Genomic DNA, 20,703 nt, shown 5'->3' with positions numbered 1-20,703 from the left:
TTAGGCTGGCGTCAACTAGAGCCAGGGCTTTTTCGGCCGTGGCTCCGATCTGGTGGAACACTCTGTCACAAGAGACCTGGGCCCTGCGGGGCTTGACATCTTTCCGCAGGGCCTGCAAGACAGAGCTGTTCCACCAGGCCTTTGGCCAGGGCACAGCCTGACTGCCTCCCTCGGCAATCTTCGCGGAGCTCTGGCCCAATGGTTGCCAGTGGCTTGAATTTATTAATTTTATAATGAATGATTTTAGAGTGTTGTTTGTGCTGTACTTTTGTACTGTTTTATTGTTGTTAGCCACCCTGAGCCCGGCTTCGGCTGGGGAGGGCGGGATATAAATAAAAATTATTTTTATTTATTTATTTATTTATTTATTTATTTATTTATTTATTTTTATTTATTGCCAGAGTATCCTGGAAGGCTGAAATGTCCCTTCACTGTTTAAACACACACAGCCATTTCTGATGTCAGACTTGGGAGCTAAATATATGCACATGGGTTCAGAGAAAGGGACATTTAAACAATGTGCTATCGCGTCCCTTCCTCTCTCTCATTCTTTCATTTCCCGCCCCGCCCCTCTCCTCCTCGTGCCATTCCGAGCCCGTCTTGCATCAGCCTCCCGGGCGCCAGCCGAAGACTGAAGGGCAGGCAGCTCTCGGGGCATCGACGCGAGCCAGTGCGCATGCTCAGAGGCGGGCCTCGCCTGCGCGTGGCTGAATGCCCCGCCCCCTAAAGAGCGGGCAGCCCTCGCAGCCTCGAGACGGGCGACTGCGCATGCTCGGAGGCGCTGAGGTAGCGAGCGAGGAGGAGCCGAGGAGCCGGCGGCCCCTTTCCCCTTTCAGCCGCTGAGCGAGGCGGGCGGCGGTGGCCATGGCTGAGGAGGAGTCGCTGAGGAAGCAGGCCGACCTGGTGCGGCGCCTGAAGCAGGACAAGGCCCCCCAGGAGGAGGTGAGGCGGGGCGGGGGGGTCCCTAATATTTCAGGCCGAAGGTGGGCGGGCGGCGCCCCGGCAGAGGCTGCGGGGAAGAGCGGCCGCCGCCGCCGCCGCCGCCTCCTTCCTTGCCTGGCCCTGTCATTTGGGACGCGGGCGGGGAGGCCTCCGAGGCGCTAACAGCCTGGAAGAAGCGACCCAGAGGTTTACGCGCAAGTCGTTATCGGGGGCGAAAAAGATTGATCTCTACAGGATAAAATATATACACATATACTGTATATGTAATTAGGAAACGGGGACCTTATTCTTCTTCTTCTTCCATGTTTTTCCCTGACAAGGTCTCAGACTGGACATGTCAAAATTAATAGACTTAATTTATCATAGAATTTTAGAGTGGGAAGGGATCCCCCAGGTGTCATCTAGTCCAACCCCCTGCATTGCAGGAGCATCCGTGACAGATGCTTAAAAGCCTCCAAGGAAGGAGAGTTTTCCTCTGTTTTCCTTTCTCCTTCCTCTCTCTCTCTCTAACAAGTGAGTTCTAACACACATCAATTAAAATAAGCAATTTGTAAATGGATCCAAACTGTTTTAAATCCATCTTGTGCTGAAAGATTTGTATTTCGTAAAATGAGCATAGGAGAGAGGCTTCACCCACAGCAGAATTTGCCATTATTAGTGAGTTTTAATGGATTGAGGATGGTATCAGGGTTAGAGTATTAACCATTACCAAGCTTACTTAAGTAAAGCTATTGTATAAATATGAATTAGATAAAAGCTGTGTAACTTGAATTGATTAAAAAAATGTTACCTTTCAGATTGCAGAGCAGGTGGCAAAGCTGCTGGACATGAAGGCAAAAATATGTCCTGAAGAAGACAGACCTAAGTTTGTCCTCAAGACACCAAAGGTAAACCTTTTAGCCCCACCAGTACTGTGATAAGCACCAGTGCATGGCAGAGCAGAATTCCTTCATGTACAGTACTCTTATTTTCTCAAGTGTGCACACTTTTTATGCAAATGAAAGCTTACGAGGGTTTAGGAAGACTGTCTTGTGATTTCCATTCTGATGGCTCAAGTCATGTCCTCCTGGAATCTAACATTTCTTTCTCTCAGTGAAACTATAGGGGATTTGTTTGTTGCTCCTACACCTGCAAATTCTAGGTGTGTATTCAGAAGTGAGCACCACTCTCTTCTGTGGGTCTTGTTGTCTGGTAAATGTACATAGCAGGGGTGCGGAACCTAAATTCTGTGAATTGAATGCAGTATTTCAGTCCTCTTGTATCTGGCCTTTTTTTATACATCCCAAGCTGCCCTCCTTCCTCAGGCTGCACCCCTCACTGTGGAGTCCTATATACTCAAACTGGGATCAGTTTTCTTTGAAGCCTCCAGCAATATAGGAAATATGAAAAGACTCAGCCCCGATGCTCCATAAATGTCCCTACAAGGTGTTATAGCTTTAGCTGACCTTTTTTCAGTCTTTTCCATCTTTACTATTTGAGTTGAGGTAACCAGAACTGTACACAATATTCCAAATGTGATCTTACTGTAGATTCATACAACAGTATTCTGATATTGGCAGGCTTATTTCCAATCCCTTTCCAATCATTCATAACATGAAATTTGCCCTTTTTGCAGGTGTTGCACATTGGGTTGATTTCCACATCAAGCTTTCCACTATGGATTGCATCCAAAGCAATGCCAGTAGAGCTCACTGGCACTTCCATTTCCTCCTCTCTGCCCCATGCCCTCCCAAAATCTTCTCCAGAGAGTCCACCAACCTCCCAGAGGTGATTTTGAGGTCCGGGTGAGGGGGCTACAGAAGAGAGGAGGATTAAGTTCCATTCCACTAGTGCATGCTTCTTTCAAATAAAAATAAGTAATTTGCAGTCTAGGATTAGACTAATTACTGTATAGTTGATTAACTTGCCAATGACAGCTTTTAACCCTGTGGTTTCATTAATTTGGAACAGTGACTAGATGACTGAAGTGCATCTCCTGCTGCAACTAATATGTCAAGGGTGCTGTGATTTGCTACTGGCAATGCTATCCCATTCATGTTTCACTGTGCTGTGCTTTGCTGTGTTGGTGCAAGATGCAGACCTGATCCAGGAATAACGAATAGGACACTGACTAAACTAGCCATTTCTCCCTCTCTCACCAAGATACCTTTCCTACCCAAGTCCACCCTTTCCCAGTGCAGCTAGGCTACTTTAGCTGCATATAACAAATACCATATTTTTTGCACCATAACACTCACTTTTTTCCTCCTAGAAAGTAAGGGGAAATGTCTGTGCGTGTTATGGAGGGAATGCCTATGGGTGGCATGCCTACGGATTTTCCTCCTCTAAAAACTACATGCGTGTTATGGTTGGGTGCGTGTTATAGAGCGAAAAATACGGTACTTTGCACTGCTGCACCAAATTCTAAATGAGTTCAGAGGTTTAGCATAGTAATTAGCTACATTGCACCAGTGCAAGGGGACTTATGTTGTAATCTTCCTGCTTGTGCAGTTCTTACCAAACAGTAGGATCCTAACTTTCATGTAGTACTAAGTGGCCACTTTATCTTCAAAGACCATACGTTGTTGGAATCAGTGCTGTGGCTTATGGGACGGGGGGCTATCCGGGTTCTTGCCCCAGGTGAAGCCTCCAGAAGCGCGCCATTGAGGCTCCCATCCTGTGCGGGTGGGTGTACGAAAATGTGGGTGGGAGATGCCAACTCGGTCTTTGACCTGGATGAAATAAAGTCTAGTTTTGCCCCTGGTTGAAATAGAAAACTGGGATGTGTTGGCCTTGAAGAAAATCTGCACCGGCCTTCTTCCAGGTACAGTGGTGCCTCACAAGAAGAAATTAATTCGTTCCGCAAGTTTTTTCTTCTTGCGAGTTTTTCGTCTTGCAATGCACGGTTTCCCATAGGAATGCATTGAAAATCAATTAATGCGTTCCTAGGGAAACCGCCTTCAGACCAGGTCCGGGGACAGTCTGTCCCCCGACCTCTTCTGAAGGCTGGGGGGGGGGGGACAAGGGCTTTTCTTCCCACCGCCAGCCTTCAGAAGGCTGTTCTGAAGGCTGGGGGTGGGAAGAAAAGCCCTTCTCCCCACCTCCCGCCCCGCAAGCTCCGGGGACAGGAGGGCTTTGCTGCCGACCGCCAGCATTTTAAAAGCCCCTGCTGTCCCGGCGTGATTTTAAAATGCTGGTGGGTGGCAGCGAAAGCTTCGCTGCCGCCCGCCAGCATTTTAAGATCGCCCGGGACAGCAGAGAAGTCTCCGCTGCCCCGGGAAGGCCGGCGGGGGGCGAAAGTCTTTCCCCCCCCCCCGCCGCCTGCCTTCAAAAGCCGTCTGGGACAGCGGAGAAAGACGCTGCCTTTCTCCGCTCTCCCGGGAAGGCAGGCAGGGGGGAGCAAAGACTTTCGCCCCCCGCCGGCCTTCAGAAGAGGTCCAGGACCTCTTCTGAAGGCCGGCGGGGGGCGAAAGTCTTTGTCCCCCCCGCCTGCCTTCAAAAGCCGTCCGCGATAGCGGGAAGCGCTTCCCTGCTATGCCGGACTGCTTTTAAAATGCTGGCGGTGGGGAGCAAAGCCTTTCGGCCCCCGCCGGCCTTCCTGGACCTCTTCTGAAGGCCGGAGGGGCGGAAAGGCTTTGCTCCCCACCACCAGCATTTAAAAGAGGTCCCCGGAGATTTCCCTATGGGCTTTCGACTTGCGAAGCAAGCCCATAGGGAAATTTGTCTTGCGAAGCGCCTCCAAAACAGAAAACCCTTTCGTCTTGCGGGTTTTCCGTCTTGCGAGGCATTTGTCTTGCGGGGTACCACTGTATATATCTGTTTAAGCAGAGATATGGAACTATGGCTCTCCTGATGTTCTTGTACTACAACTCCCATCATTGTAGGCCATGCAGATTGGGGCTGATGGGAGTTGTGGAGTCCAGCAACATTTGGAAGGCCACAGGTTTCCCATTCCTGTCCTAAAGGATCATGTTCACAATCTGGGTGTTTATTGATCCAGCACAATCATTAGACAAATTCCATCCACTTCAGCTGTTATACCCTTCTGCAACCATATCTGAGTGGAGATTGCAACCTTCTCATTAGACTGTTAAAATGCATTGTTTGTGGTACTGCCCTTAATTATGGTTGGGGAACTCTTGTTGGTCCTAAACAGGACTGCAAGATAACTGGGACAGGACATTTTCATTATATTATATTATGCTAGTGCTTTATCAGATTCACTGGCTCCCAGTCTGCTTCCAATTCTGAGCCCTGGTTTGATTTTATCATCTTGGGACTAGACTACCTGAAGGATTGCCTTTCATATATACCTCCCTGATCCTTCAGATTGTATTCCATGTGTTCCTATCAAGGAAAGTGAACCAGATGGCTGCTTGGAAGAGGGCCTTGTTACATCAACACCTCAGCTTCCATTTTTTGTGGGTTTTTGGTGCATGTGGAAGACTTAATTTATTTATTTACCTAGCCTTTTTAAAAAATCTTGCATTTTTGAAAAAGTTACATTTCACTTTATAATCTGAGCTGCTAGTATGTTTTCATTTTTCCACTTTTCAAAGGATAAGTTTTTAAGGCTTTGTCTTAACTGTTTAGCAATTCCCCAACATCCTGTTTTTCCAATATGTTTTGGAACAGGAACCACCATTCTCATTTTGATAAACGCTGCACTTGAACAGCACAAAGACTTTGAGGAAAGGGTGTTACCAACTAATCTAGAAGACATTGAACTGTTGGCTTCTTTTTATTCTCCACTCAAATGTGGATGGGTTCCAGCTCCATGTCAGGAGGTTGAATGGAATACACTGAGAGACAGGGTTTTTCCAGACCAAGTCATGCCATCCCCTCCAGAGGTAGTTATTGCACAGCTTTATCATGCCAGATCCCAGATTCTGCCCACTGACATCTCTCTGAGGGGGCAGTGACCACAGCAGTTCTATAGATCAGTGTTTTTCAACCTTTTTTGGGCAAAGGCACACTTGTTTCATGAAAAAAATCACGAGGCACACCACCATTAGAAAATGTTAAAAAATTTAACTGTGCCTATATTGACTATATATAAAGTAATTCTCTTGAATAGGAATCAAATAAACACAAAGAAAGTATTTTATAATTACTTTATTATGAAATAGTAAGTAAACAGAAATATGAAAAATTATAAAATACTTTATTCAGTGCGCAACCTGGACCTGTTTGGCTGAACACAAAGCTGATATTCTGGCTGGAATCGAAGAAAGACACACACGTAGCCCTTCGTCAACAGCTCTCAGTCTCTCTCTGTATTTAGTTTTTATAGCAATCATGCTTGAAAAGCTCATCTCACACAGATATGTAGTGGAAAATGGGAGCAATGTCAAAATAGCTTTGTTTGCCAGAAGGGGGAACTCCTTGGCAGTATCCAACCAAAAACTGTCCAAAGGTAGATCAGCAAATCTTAGCTTGAAACCACGATTTTGTCTCAGTTCAGTTAGTTCCTCCTGCTGAGCTATAAGGGTCCCTAACCCAGTCAAGGCATTCAGTGGAGACTGAAGAGAAATAAAATGACAACTTCTCCGGTCCTCCTGGTGACTCGAGTCGCGACGTCTTCTTCTCTCCGCTGCTGTGCACACTGTGCTCGGGTGGGAAGGAAGTCGGAAGATGATGTCCTACTGTGATAGGTCCAGGCTGGAGTCTGGACCAATCACAGCCCGGACATCAGAAAAGTGGAGGGTGTCCCCCTGAGGAGCGCCAATCGGCGCCCCTGGTGGCCAAGGGTGGGGTCAAAAACCCCAACCCCCCCATACCCAGGACACAGTCCGGCGCCCGCCTAGTGGGTGAAAATTTGAATTTTATTTTTTTTAATCTTTCGAATTTTTCAATTTTTCCCACGGCACACCAGGCAACATCTCGCAACACACTAGTGTGCCGCGGAACAGTGGTTGAAAAACACTGCTATAGATGACTGCCACACTGCATAAATTTATCTGCGTAAATCAGAGGCAGCCTGATCCCATCCAGCCATGTTCATCAGACATTCTAAGGTAGACTAGTTCATCTCTGCAGAAACATCCTTTGGCAGGAGGTTGCCCCAGCAGGTTCTGTCACAGGGTTCTCCTCCCACCTTCTGGTGGCTACTGCTTTGTTACATTCATTTCTTGAGTGTTCCAGTCAAGAGGTTTCCTTTTCCTTATATACAGTATTGTTCTTTCTTGAAATTGGTTACTTTTAAAAAGTTATGGCTACCACCTGGGAGGAAGGTTTCCTCCTGTTCCAGCTGGCCACTACCATAGTTTTTATAAACTTTGGCCCCTGCCTACCAGAAGATGAATTAATCCTTTCCAATATGTTCTACTCTCCACTGGCAAAAAAAAACGCTTTACAGAAATTCCTACTCTCCATTTTCCATTTACTGTATCTCAAATACAGCTGTTATAAAATCTTGCAGCCACTAGAGGATGCTCTTCCACAAATAACACACAGCTTCATAAATACTGTTTTTCCACACTGGGTTCTGAAGAAAAGACTGAAGTTCAGCATGATTGTGTGTAGGCGCACGCTAGACTAGCTCAGAGACATCCTGGCCCTTCGTTCTAAGTGTTCAGAGTCATCATTTTGTTTTTGGTTGGTAGAACTTAAAGTTCTAGTTTTTAAAAAGTCGGTACATCAGGCCTGAAGCTTGTCTATCCCTGCCTACTGTGCCACAAGTCTCTTCCTTGTTTTGGTTGTAACAGGCTAGTACAGTATGGCAATTGCTAGGTCAGAACTGGGTTGGTAAGATCTGGATCTGGATACGATCACAAGCAGCCACATTTAAACCCCAGCTCAATATAAAAATTCATGTAGAATGTAGCAAAGGTAAGAGCTAGTTTTCCTTGTTAATTTGTTTCCTAGCTTAGTTGGCTTGTTAGGCTTTGAAGCTTGAAAACTTTGCTGAATCCCACTTCCACTTTGAATTCCAAAGTTTGGCATAGTTCCTTTGCCTTTGATAACTGTATAGTTATTTATCCTCACGAAACAGATTGCAACCTCAACTGCAACATGTAACAGTATAAGATTTTAAGATTCTAAATTATTAAAATAAAAACAATGACATTTTAAAACAATTGCTGAATTGCTAAAACCCCAATGCAGGCTGGAGAAAAACAGTTAGCAGACTATTTTTATAGTTGTTTTAAAGCTTTGCTGGTTTTATCTATGAATTACCTGCTTTAGTGTTGATTTTATAGTTTGATTAAGCATCTCAACTTTTTCAATATATATACAAGGTGGCTTACAAGCATGTCGAATTGCTTATTTGCATTCTTATCAGGAATAGACCTCCACATGTAGGTCTTCCACCCTAGAACAAAGTAACAGACTTCTTCCTTCTGACTGATATCTGTTTAGATTTTGGCTGCCTTGTCAGGGGGACAAAAAGCAAGGCAGCTTATAAGGAAAATAAAAATATAATATCCATGAGGATCCTCCCCTTAGGGCCATTGGTGGTAGATGACCCTGTTTAGGGGTGGGGAGTCCTAGGGCAAAGTCATAAGTTTAAAACCTTTTCTTAAACCACAAATTCTTTTGCCTTTCTGCCCAGGTAAGATCCTCCAGCACCATGTTCTGGAAGAGTTGTCATGGAATTTCTTCCCATTACTGAGTGCTGAAAATAGTGCACCACTTCGCCTACCTTCTCTGTTCACTTTGCCTGAACATAGCATGTGTTCAATGGAAGAGAAGTCCATCAACTTGTCTTCTGTTCTGGACTTTCAGGGTACCAGGGATTACAGTCCCAAGCAGATGGCAATCAGAGACAGAGTCTTCAGCGTCATCATCGATTGCTTCAAACGCCATGGAGCTGAGACAATAGATACTCCAGTATTTGAACTAAAGGTGAGATGGGGCAGCAGGGGGAATAGGGCAACTGAAGAAAGGTACTGGTAGAAGTGTCAAACGTTAGTCCAGAAGTCAGACATATATTTCAAGTTCTAAAACATAATAACACCAGAAGGGGGAATAAAGAAATGTTTTAAAGAACCAGTGTCACACTGAATTTCCTTTCTGTGGAATTACTTCCTACACTTAGGCTGCAGTCCTACACCTGCTCAGGAATGTCACACTGAACCCAGTGAGACTTCTGACTAGGTATGTATAGGATTGCAGTGTCAGTTTTACATTTATTTAGTTTATTTAGTTTATTATTGTGTTGGTTTTTGTTATATACATTTTGTAAGGGGCACTTTCATAGGGAAGAAGAAAAGTTGGGTGGAAAGAACATAGATTTTATTAAGGTCCCTCCCCATGCACCTTACGGCTTTATAAGAACAAATTTGCCTGAATATGCATTTGTTTTGCCTTATAAAAAACCTATTGCTTACCATAACTCTTTACTTGCCTTTGACTTATTTTATTTTTTCTACCTCCCTCTCCCACCCCTTACTTTTTAGGAAACTTTGACAGGGAAGTACGGAGAAGATTCCAAGCTGATCTATGATCTGAAAGATCAGGGGGGAGAGCTCCTATCTCTTCGCTATGATTTAACTGTATCCTTAAATCCCATGCTCCTAGCTTGGGCAGAAAACTGCTCTTCAGCAGACGAGGAACATCTGCACTTACTCTAAATAGATTCAGAAACTTTTGGAACATCATTTTGATGCCACAATTCTTTTTTAAAAACACACAAATTTTTTGTTTGTCACTTTGTCACAAGCATGGAAACAGGCAACGATGTGTAAAAATTGAGGTAATAAGTGTATGTTGGGTCATGCAGACTAGCAGGTTTTGTACAATCCTATTTTTTGAAAGAGGAGGTCACAGTTGATGCTGAATCACAGGAACCATTGTTGCTCTCAATTTTTAGGAGTATTTGCATTTTTTTTTTTAATGGTGTGCCTCATTTAAATAAGTATAATCTTTTCAAAAGTGAATGTACACCATTGCTTCTATTCATTTACCCATCTTGTTCTTTTTGCCTCCTGATGTCATCTAGCAGGTGCCAAGTCATTTCTTCAACCCACTAGATCAAATGCATCCAGTAGTATAGGTTGAATTATATACTTTAGGATTTTAGATGTTTTCCTTAGCCTTCTCTTCTCAGGTTCCATTTGCTCGTTTTCTGGCTATGAACAAAATTACCAATATTAAACGTTACCATATTGCTAAGGTCTACAGGCGGGACAACCCAGCCATGACAAAAGGCCGATACAGAGAGTTCTACCAGTGTGTGAGTATCTGTAGGATGGCCTTAAAGTGTATATGGCTCTTAACTGGTTTCCTGCTCGTTCCTCCCTTCTCATTCTGCATATAACATTTTTGCTCTACTTCCTTCTCCCAGTCAGCTGGTGCCTTTCCCATTTCCCCCTGTAGTTGGCTGTCATGTCTTTCTCATGCCTGAATTGCTTCCAGAACTTAAAATACAGTAATGTAACACCCAGAGTGTTTTGTAGTTATCCTCAACCCCCCTGGCCTTTTTCTACAGGAACACTTCCATTGATTCAGTGAAAGCCTGGTGAAAATACCTTAAAGGTAGTGGGACACACAAGTAATTGTTTTCATTTTGACTGACGAACTATAGGAGGACCTGGAACAGCTGCCTAAAAAGATGTAGTCACTATAGTGGCTAGGCTGTCAACTGACAATCAGCTGCTTCAGGAATGGAGGGAAGGGCTGCCTTACAGAAATAAGGGAAAGATCACTGCCTGGAGGGAGAAGGTGAAAAATCTCACAGCAGGAAACCGGGAGAACACTTTTAAGTGGACTCAGTGGCAGTAAGTCGGGGGTGGAGCAAGCAGAGCCAAACCAGCAAGCAAGCCCCTCACCCCATGTTGTAGTACTCTGTTCAGGCATAATGTCTGAACTGGGCTTTTATCTCCTTTCTGTTGATATGCTGCTTTGTAGGTTCATAAATGGTGCTGTATAAATGATACACTGCTGTGCCTACATGTTTGTTTACCGGCTGCCACCAAAGTGCAGTTAACTGACATTTTGTCTTAATTTGTCTGCATACATTCACTATGCTTTCTCAGCCTTGATTTGCCTCAACATTTTTTAATCATCTTTGGCACCTTTTTATATTTGTGGGTACCTTGATATGATTAAAGATACTTGAATGTGTGCCTTGTTCCAAATCGCAAATGACTGACAATCCATGCTGCTATTATTTTTTGCATTTCTTACCTGCCCTTCACCATAGAGTTCCAAGGCAGGTTACAAGAATATAAATATACAATGTTAAAATTGGTTTAAACGACTTAACTGCCTTGCTGTGCTGTCAAGACTTGGGGAAGATGTGAACTATGTATCGCGCAACCTATGTGTCTGTCACTCAGGTGGATGCTTTATGCTTTAAGGATTTTCACATCTGCAATTTGTGCCCCAGGATTTTGACATTGCTGGCCAGTATGACCCCATGATTCCTGATGCAGAGTGCCTGAAGATTATTCATGAGATCCTGAGTGCCCTACAAATAGGAGCATTTGTTATCAAGGTGAGAACAAGTCTAGAAATCTAGAGCCGTTTTATCCAGAATGTACACAAAATACTATTCTATTTATTTAAACTTGTCCTTTGCTGTGAACATAAAATGAGAAACACAGTTGGTTTTGTCTTAATTTTTCAGTATATTTTCATTGTGCTTCCTCAAATTTGATTAGAAATAATTTATTTCCCCAGCTTTTGCTGCTTTTTCCTTATTTGTATTTTCAGGTCTCTTACCAGAATTGTCCTAGTAAACATAAATCACTTACATTGTATATATACCTTGATAGACTGTAGATAGACTGTTGATAGGCCATAGATTGTTTAATTAGCCAAAGGCATGGGAGAAGAGGAATGTTTTTGCCTGGTGCCTAAAGATACGTAATGAGCTTTCCTGGGGGGAGCATCCCACAAGCAGGGGGCCACTGCAGAAAAGGCCCATTTCAGAGTTAGATTGTTACTAATTATCTCAATGCTGGTGTCTTCTCCATACTGTAGAAAGAAAGAGGAGGGCTGTGTTCAGTTCTGCCACGAGTGAGATAATGTTTCCACAAGATACATGTGCACATGTATCTCCTATTGATTTCAGTTTCAGTACTTCAATACCAACTCCTATTGGTTTTCAGTTACAGTATTTCAGGGACCTCCCCCCCCCCAAAAAAAAATTTACTTAGCTTTCTTGAGGGAGGAAAGTGAGCCAGAGCAGCTGCCCATCCAACGGCCTCATCTTTCCCCTGCCCCTCAGAGGTAATAACATGCAGAAGCATGAACCATGAGTTGCTACTTGGAGAAAAAAAATTCAATTTCCCTGCAGGTCAACGACCGTCGTATCCTTGATGGGATGTTTGCAGTATGTGGAGTTCCAGAGAGCAAATTCCGGTCCATCTGCTCTGCTGTGGACAAGCTAGACAAGGTAAGGACATCAGGATAATAAATACTGTTTTTACCATGGCTCAAGTGTTTGGTAAACATGGAAAGACATTGACATCCCACTGCATTTCCCATGGTGTGACCATAGAGAAAATATCAAAGTGTATGATAAAAAGAAAGAAAGTAAGAAAAAGTTGGGCACCTAAGGCTACCAGAAGACATTTTTGGTCCTCCCTCAGAACTACAGTGTGTTGGGGGCTGCTGGCTGGGTCTAGGAAGCCAACGCTTATGATAATCAGAGAAAAGAGGGTCTTCAAGGCTTCCTAAGAACTTTCCTTGTGGGTACAGCATTGAATATTACCCCTCACCCCTTTTCTGAAACCCTGCTCCTTGAGAATGAAACTGATACTGGATTGCTATTTATGAGTGGCAGAGAAACTGTCAAGTCCAGAAGAAGTTGACACATATGCAGGAGGTGGAGCTTTTGTTTTTTGAAAAACTTTGGGGGGGATTTATTGGGTTTTATAAGCAAGGATCATAGGAATATTACTAATATCTACTAATAAATAGACCAAGCCTTCTCATGCCATTTGTATATCACAAAAATAGGATAATACGTTTGCCGTGATATCTACAGCACATGGTTCATTAGTGATCAGCGTATAAGTTCTTGTTTTGTGAATTCGTTTAAACGAAAAGAGGAAACAGGATAGAACAGTTTACAGATAACATTCAATATTACATAACTAAATGCATAATAATGAGCCATAGTGGTAGTGGGGTACTTTTTATTTGCTTCTGTTGTTTTTTTGCACCATCCTGCAACTGGGATCAGTGGACAATTTCCCATTAGGCTGACCTTGAGGGTTTTTCTTTTTTAACCCTCGGAAATAAGGTGCTTATCAGTGCTCATATCTTGCAGACTAATATTTTGCAATAGCTACTGTTTATATCTTGGTATAATAAAGTTTTCAGATCAACACTCATTCTATAATTACTCTTTTAATTGCTCCATTAACATTAGTCTAGTATTTCATGACAACTTGAGACGTCCACAGTTTAAAGTTACTCTTTCTGTCTTCTTAAGATCCCACATGCTGGGAGTAATGAGTAATGATTACCTTGACTTCTTAGCTTAACTGCTCTGTTTGTGGATCTGTTTTTGTCCTATTGAAATGCTTGGATTGCCACATCACACTATTTACCTCTTCAAAGGGCTGTCATTCAAATATGGCAGACCCAGGTTAGCACACAGAGTTCCACATGCAATAAAAAGGTAAAGGGACCCCTGACCATTAGGTCCAGTCATGACCGACTCTGGGGTTGCGGCACTCATCTCGCTTTATTGGCCGAGGGAGCCGGCGTACAGCTTCCGGGTCATGTGGCCAGCATGACTAAGCCGCTTCTGGCGAACCAGAGCAGCACACAGAAGCGCCGTTTATCTTCCTGCCGGAGCATGCAATAGTACACACTTAATAAGGCCAAGGCAGAATGCTAACATTATTTCATTTTTGAATTGTTTCCTGTGGAAAGGATAGGTTCCAGTACATGTATCACAAATCCCAGGTGTCTAGTTAATTTGCACCACAACAATATTTTGCTTTCCCTGCTCCTTTTTTTCAAATTAATGCAAAATTAAGTGTGGGTAGGAGCAGGGAAGCCCTGCTCTCAACAGTTTTGTGTGATGAAGGATCTTACTATATCAGGATTCCGGATTGTAAGTAGCAGCGGTAGGAACACCTTCCCTGTGCAACATAAGGAAGGTCAGGGACTGGGCAGGGGAGGGGAGTGCATGTTTCGAGGCAGAGCTTGTATATATACTCCTGGCCCTATACTCACTATGGCAAATGCCTGAACATGTCTCATGTGTATCTCCCATCAAATGAGGCACGTTTTTTGCAGTAATGCTGTTGCTTTTTTATTGCACACTACCCCTCAGGGACTGTGTAGAATGTTCTGGAGATGATTTTCTCATTTGTAGTCAATAGGGGTTTGAAATATGGAGAGAGGTCGCATGGAATCAGAATAGAAATGAGACAAGGAAAATGCTTCTTATAAGGCTCTTATAAGTGGTTAAAAAAACCTGGATAAATGACATGTTTAAACATTAAGAGACCATATAACTCTAATTCTGTACACAGATGGCTTGGGATGATGTGAGAAGTGAGATGGTTGGAGAGAAGGGTCTCTCGCCAGAGATTGCAGATCATATTGGTGAATATGTTCAGCTTAGGGGTGAGTATGAAAAAGGAAAGCTTTGTCATTCTTCTTCTGAGGCATGTGGGCTTCGGATCTCATGCTCATGCAATCCATCTAGCTGCTGTTCAAGATAGTGTTTAATCTCTGTGACACAGAAAGGGATGTTGTGTTAGCACCAATGCATACATGACTGAGTGGGGGAGGGACAGAGAACAGGAAATGATGCTGTTTATTCTCTTGTATTTCCGTGGACACATTGCAGGGAGAAGGGAAGTATATCTCCATACTGATCAAAAGAGAAGCACAATCCAAAGTCTGGAAGCCAAAAGCACACAGGCCATTGTATTTTCCTGTAAGGTCATCATGTCTGACTTGGCACATAGTCTGAAATACCAGAGGGGTGGTCAGCCTCCTCACCCCCTCTGGAGAGTCCTGGCAATTGAGCAATAAAGCACTTAACTGATGGGGAAAGGAGTCTGGGTTTAACTTTCAAGTGTCCAAAATTCTATTAACCTAAGTATCACCATATTAAAACAGATACAACTGCATCAGATGAGAGAAGTGAGAAAGAACTGTTGAGCTGGGTTGGCAGGAGATGGCTTTCTGTCAGTCCTGATGCATATTTTGCAGAGGATAATACGTACCGCATGTATCACTTCTGCAGGTGGGCTGAGTCTGATCGAGCAGTTGCTCCAAGATCCAAAGCTGTCACAGAATAAGCTGGCTAGGGAAGGCCTTGAAGAAATGAAGCTGCTGTTTGAGTACTTGACTATTTTCGGCATTTTGGAGCAAGTGAGTGAGGGCAGTGCAATTCTAATCCTGGTCTATCTAATCACCTGTGTGTTTCTGACCGCTAAGGAGGTTATGATCCTGTTTTGCAGGTTTCCTTTGACCTGAGCCTGGCTCGTGGCTTGGATTACTACACTGGAGTAATCTGTGAGGCTGTTCTCCAGCAAAGTGACCAAACAGATGAATCTGTTAGTGTGGGCAGCATAGCTGGAGGTGGCCGCTATGATGGCCTAGTAGGGATGTTTGACCCCAAGGGGCGGAAAGTGCCTTGTGTTGGATTCAGCGTTGGCATTGAACGGATCTTCTCCATCATGGAACAAAAAGTGGCGGTAAGGACTGCTTGCTTTCCCCTTTCTCAAGGTTTGGTTAGCTCACCACAAACAACTACAAGCTCTGTCAGTTTTGGAGTCTGTGGCCATGTGACTCTCAAGAGCTTTTAAGTACACTGTATATTTCGAGAGACTTTTTACATCAACTAAAGTTGTCATGTGAGTACCTGCTCATCCAAAATGTTGAGGAATATATCCATTATTGGAGGAACTGGAGCTTAGCTGAACAACATAGTTGTAGACATACCAAGCTGACCCCATAGTTTCTTTACACAAGTATTTAAGGGAGTGGGGGCTAAATGAGATTTGTATCAGTGTCTCAATGGAATGGGGATAGAGTTATGTGTATGCTTAAACTCTCTAGAAAAGACAGAATGTGGAAGAGGTTACTCTGTATGCCAGGGTACAGAGTCCCAAACTAGAAAACTTTTGAGGGATAAACTTCTCCACAAAATCACTTTGCATGGAAATACAAAGTGAAAAATGTAATTCAGTTCAGAGGATACATTACACTTGCACACCAGCTTTTTGAAGTTCTTTGAGGGTATGTACAAATAGAACATTTTCTCTTATGTTTGGTAAAGGCTGTTCTCCAACTGGAGTGCTTGCAGGCCAGTGTTTCCCAGTTGTCAGTGTTTATACTACATTTTTTTAGATTTTCCTTGAGACAGTCTTTAAACCTCTTTTGTTGACCACCAGCATTTACGCTTTCCATTTTTAAGTTCGGAATAAAGTAGTTGGACATCAAACTCCCAAGAGACTGTGATCTACTCCCTGGGGGGTGGGGAACTGGCAGTGATCTACCCATTTTTTTAGGGGGGGCAGACCAAAGTTGTTGACCTTTTTTAAAAACAGTAAGTGTCCAGGATTAAAATAAATTGCTCACCAACAACACAGCCGCTAACAGACGAATGCAGCACTACAGGAGACAACAAAGGAACGATCACTAAACGCGATGCAGGGAAAGACCGAGGGGGGCAGAGATAAGGATCCGGGGATCATCCAGGGATCAACCTGTCGATCGTGGTTGATGGGTTGGACACCCCTGATCTACAGGTTTGCTATAAACACATCTGTCTCTAATGCACAACAGCACCTGTTTGCCTGCTGGAGTACCAAGGGTAGCATAGTTCTGCAGTACTGTTGGAATGGTTCAATAGTCTATTGCACCGTGCAATAAGCTCATGTAACTACTTGAAATCGTCTGGCATACATGAATTTTGGGATTCTCTTGTTAGAGTGCTTCTATGTATCTTTTTCAAACCTATGTCTCCACCTTCAGGCTTCTGAGGAAAAGATCCGGACAACCGGGACCCAGGTGCTCGTGGCGTCTGCTCAGAAGAAACTCCTTGAAGAGAGGCTAAAGCTTGTTTCTGAGCTGTGGGATTCTGGGATCAAGGTGCAACTGCAGTATATAAAGGGTTGGGCCCAAAATAGGGGTCATAGAATTAGGGGTGGGGAGAAGGGGAGTTCTTTCTGTTCCTCTGTCTTTGTCATGTGGCAGGAATGAGTAATAGGAATAGGGGTTTGTTTGACAGGTGAGGGGACCAGACCTTCCTACACATTCACATGGGCATAGCCATGATTTTTCTTAGGGGGGCAGAACTGACATGATTGGTCAGTTAGTTAAATATTTCTATTGTTTTACTTGATCGGGGGGGCAATTCCCCCCCCCACCAGCTACACCCATGCACAATTCACCCTCCATTCAAGCAGTAAAATGTATTATGGCAGTTCAAGGCACTTCCAAAGGGTGAGGCACCTAGAGAAAGGCATTTGAGGACGGGTGTGGCCTGGGACAAGTGGCAATGTAGCTACATGGTTTGCCCTCTTGTTGATTAAATAGCCTAATACTTCATCCTAAAATAGTTGGATGAATGTAACCCTAACCCTTCGTTTTTAAAAAAATGTAAAATCCTGCTAGATCTGCAGCCTTAAGTGAAACATGCAGTGGCGATGACTTGGACTTTGTATAGTCTGAATTAAGTTTTCATTATAAGGACCTTTATGTTCTGCAATAAGGGAATTTAGGTGTTGATTTCAATATATTCCTGGCATTTAGAGGCATCTGCCAGTAGGAAGTGTATAGCACAACAGGCTTCAATCTTTCTGTCATCAGGAAATATTATTTGCATCATTACTCCTACCAAGAACCCCCTAAAACTGCCATGGAAAGCCAACGTGTTGAAGTTTCTGGATATGTTTGATTGGTTCACACGGGTCATTGGTCAAGTCTACTGAATTTCATGTGGGCTAACAGTTTGCCCTAGGAAACACACTAGGCATACATTTCCAGATTGCTGGGGAGGGATGGGAATGATGAATAGCCTCTTTTTAGATAAGCCTATGTGCAATCAGTGTTCTTTTCATTGAGAAAACCTGGATAAGCTTTCTAAATGGTCCCCCAACACCACGGTTTGAAACCTACTTGCAAAGAACAGTGGAGGTTACTCTGTCTTGGCCTACTAACTTTTTTTCTCTGCTTTTTAGGCAGAGGTGCTTTATAAGAAGAACCCCAAACTATTGAACCAGTTGCAGTACTGTGAGGAGACGGGAATCCCTCTTGTTGCCATCCTGGGAGAGCAAGAGCTAAACGATGGAGTGGTCAAACTGCGAGATGTAGCTACTAGAGAAGAGGTACTCATGGCTCTTCATCTTAGGTTTTTGCAAAGAGAAAGTCTCTGAGGGTAGAAATATAACTAATGTCCAGCTAAAAGCAGGAGTAATTTCATAAAAAATTGAATTCCTTTGTCTTATTAGCCAGAAGGGCTCTGCATACAACATAAAACTATATCTGCACAAACATAAATATATTTATTACATTTATATTATATGTTTCTACAAGTAGCTCAAAGCAGTATACATCATTCTCCCCACTTTATTTTATCTTCTCAACAATCCTGTGAGATAAGTTCAACTGAGAGACAGTGCCTGGCCAGTTATCACCCATTGAGCTATATGGCTGGAGCAGAGATTTCAATCTAGTCCAGCATTAGAACAACTGTATCACACTGGTTCTCAAGTGTTATCAGGTCTGCCCTGGGGTCACATTTAGTGTTCTTGTTGTTTGCTACTACTCAGGCTCACTGATGCTATTCAGTTAAGTCTTTCAAAGGCAGGAGATAAGAAGTCGTAAGATTAGAGAAGTCTAGAATAAGGTGTGAATTATCTAATCCAAGGATAAAGGAGCTCTTACTGGCTCCTTTGTATTGAATGAGGTACATCACACTTTATTCTAATTTAAGCAATTACAACTTGTTTTTCAGGCCAGTTCCACATATATTTTGGAGACATCAATACATTCCTTGCAAACCCAATAATTCAAATGTTTGTTTTTCTTTCCTGCTCTTGTTTGGCCAGCCACAGCAGCTATGTTGGGTAACAGAAAGCCAAAGTTAACAGTTCGAGAATACAAACTATATGGGAACCTAGATATTATACACTTAAACTATATATTAAACATATGTATTCTTGCTTAATCTCACAACTAACTCCAAATGCACAAATACGTCTGTCTGACCACTTTTCCATCCTGCCTTCCTTGCACCTGTACTGGTGGTGTTGCCAGTGACTGTTTCATAGGGCAGGACAAGGTGAATCATGCTCTTGAAATACTGCAGTACTGAAAGTGGAGTGTGTGTTCCATTTGAGGAGTTCTTAGCTACAGAGCAAGGAAATACGACTAATTTGGCTTATCTTGTGAACTTGCCATTTAAATTGTTTAAGCATGGCAAAACCTCCTGTTTCCAAAAAAGGAAAGGGTGAGGAGGTCTGATCTTTCGTTGCTTTTAATTGATCTCTGAGACATGGAGGAGAGGGAAAAAGAAAAGGCAACAAAACTTTCTTCAACTTTGTTTGGAGGGCAGATTTGCACCTCCCCCCCTCCTCTGTCTAGGATTTCTCTCTCACACAGTTGCAAAACCACAGGAGATCTTATCTTGCTAGGCTCTGCCTAAACACACACACCCTCATTCTGTGACATCCAAGAAAAAGCAATGTAAAAGCAGTCATTCAAGGCACATATAGACTTGAATAGTGTCAAATATTATGGCAAATGAGGGAGCCAGCTGAGGACTTGATAAACCTTCTGCTGTCAAGTTGCAAGCAATCTGCAACTTTAAAGGGATAGAAAAATTGCAAATTCAATTTAATAAAGCAAAAGGTAGCTAGAGGGGTGGTTTATTATAACACAGAATACACTGGCCTGATTCACATGTCAAAGTAAGTCAAACTCTTGGCTTGTTCTTGGCTATAGTTGGTGATTAGGGAGCAGAGAGAGAGCTTAACCACGATGACAGGCTAAGCCAAAGCTTCGCATAGCAAAGGGTTGAGGTGCAGCAAAGTGGCTCTGCAAGCTCTCTTCTGGGAGCCCACACAGTTGCATGGCCCCAGTAAGGCATAGCTGGGCTTACTATATTGTGCAAACTAAGCCATTGTGTTGGGAGATATTTCAGTAGGCTGTTGAGGTACGAGTGCACAGGGTAGGGAGTGAGAGACAAGTGTTTTGTAGCTTACTCATGTTTCTGCTTTGTAGGTGAATGTTCGCAGAGAAGGAATTATTGAGGAAATCAAGAGACGAACGTGTCTTCCCTAGAGGTTTTCACTGGATTCCCTTGGGAAGATTTGCTGAGACCCTTTTCAAAACATAATGCCCGTTTTGCTCATAATACATTCTTGGGCGTGGGGGGGGGGGTTCCTCAAAGCTGTATTTATTTTACCATGAAGCTTCTTTTCACTGGATTTGAGGAGTGACAGGACACTATTTTATTTTATTTTTAAAGTTGCTCCTATAAAATAATTCAAAAGAACCTTTGAGTTGTTTTCTAGGGAACGCCATCTGCTCTGTGAGCATCTTGGTGTTTACACAGGGAGAGTGCATGACCCTTTCAGCATTCTGGTCTGTTCACTCTCCCTATTCTGACTTCGTCTATCAGCATTATATTAATAAAGCTTATTACAACCCCATGCTTTCTGCTGTGTTCATGTTTTCCCTTTCAGCTACACAAACATGATGCGCAGCCACCATTGCATTTCTCAAATTAAGTACATTTCACAGCAGGGGCGCTGTTTTACCAATCCTCTGCATGTCAAGTAATTGGTTTTAGCTTTGGCCAGGTGTTGCCTCAGGAGCAGACCTGATAGCCCTATTATTACTCACAGGAAC

General features: G+C 43.3%; 1 protein-coding gene across 1 annotated transcript; it reads left to right on the top strand.

Moving 5' to 3' along the window:
- The first annotated feature begins 762 nt into the window (after nucleotides 1-762).
- Nucleotides 763-20,504, top strand: HARS1 (histidyl-tRNA synthetase 1). Its single transcript, XM_082234494.1, has 13 exons — nucleotides 763-942; nucleotides 1,740-1,829; nucleotides 8,650-8,769; nucleotides 9,324-9,419; nucleotides 9,974-10,099; nucleotides 11,255-11,362; nucleotides 12,167-12,265; nucleotides 14,364-14,457; nucleotides 15,086-15,213; nucleotides 15,303-15,539; nucleotides 16,822-16,938; nucleotides 18,030-18,176; nucleotides 20,074-20,504. The coding sequence occupies exons 1-13, from the start codon at nucleotides 865-867 to the stop codon at nucleotides 20,131-20,133; spliced, it is 1,500 nt and encodes a 499-aa protein (XP_082090620.1). The 5' UTR covers nucleotides 763-864; the 3' UTR covers nucleotides 20,134-20,504.
- The last annotated feature ends 199 nt before the right edge of the window (nucleotides 20,505-20,703 follow it).

This window comes from Podarcis vaucheri (assembly GCF_965113315.1).
Source record: "Podarcis vaucheri genome assembly, chromosome: 8".
NCBI classification, from domain to species: Eukaryota; Metazoa; Chordata; class Lepidosauria; order Squamata; family Lacertidae; genus Podarcis; species Podarcis vaucheri.
This window is presented reverse-complemented; position numbering and strand designations above follow the sequence as displayed.

Excerpts from the sequence above, each read along its gene's own strand:
- HARS1 (XM_082234494.1), top strand. The coding sequence starts at position 865 with ATGGCTGAGGAGGAGTCGCTGAGGAAGCAGGCCGACCTGGTGCGGCGC. Across the intron at positions 10,100-11,254 it reads ACAGAGAGTTCTACCAGTGT|GATTTTGACATTGCTGGCCA; the intron begins GTGAGTATCTGT and ends TTTGTGCCCCAG. Across the intron at positions 18,177-20,073 it reads ATGTAGCTACTAGAGAAGAG|GTGAATGTTCGCAGAGAAGG; the intron begins GTACTCATGGCT and ends TCTGCTTTGTAG.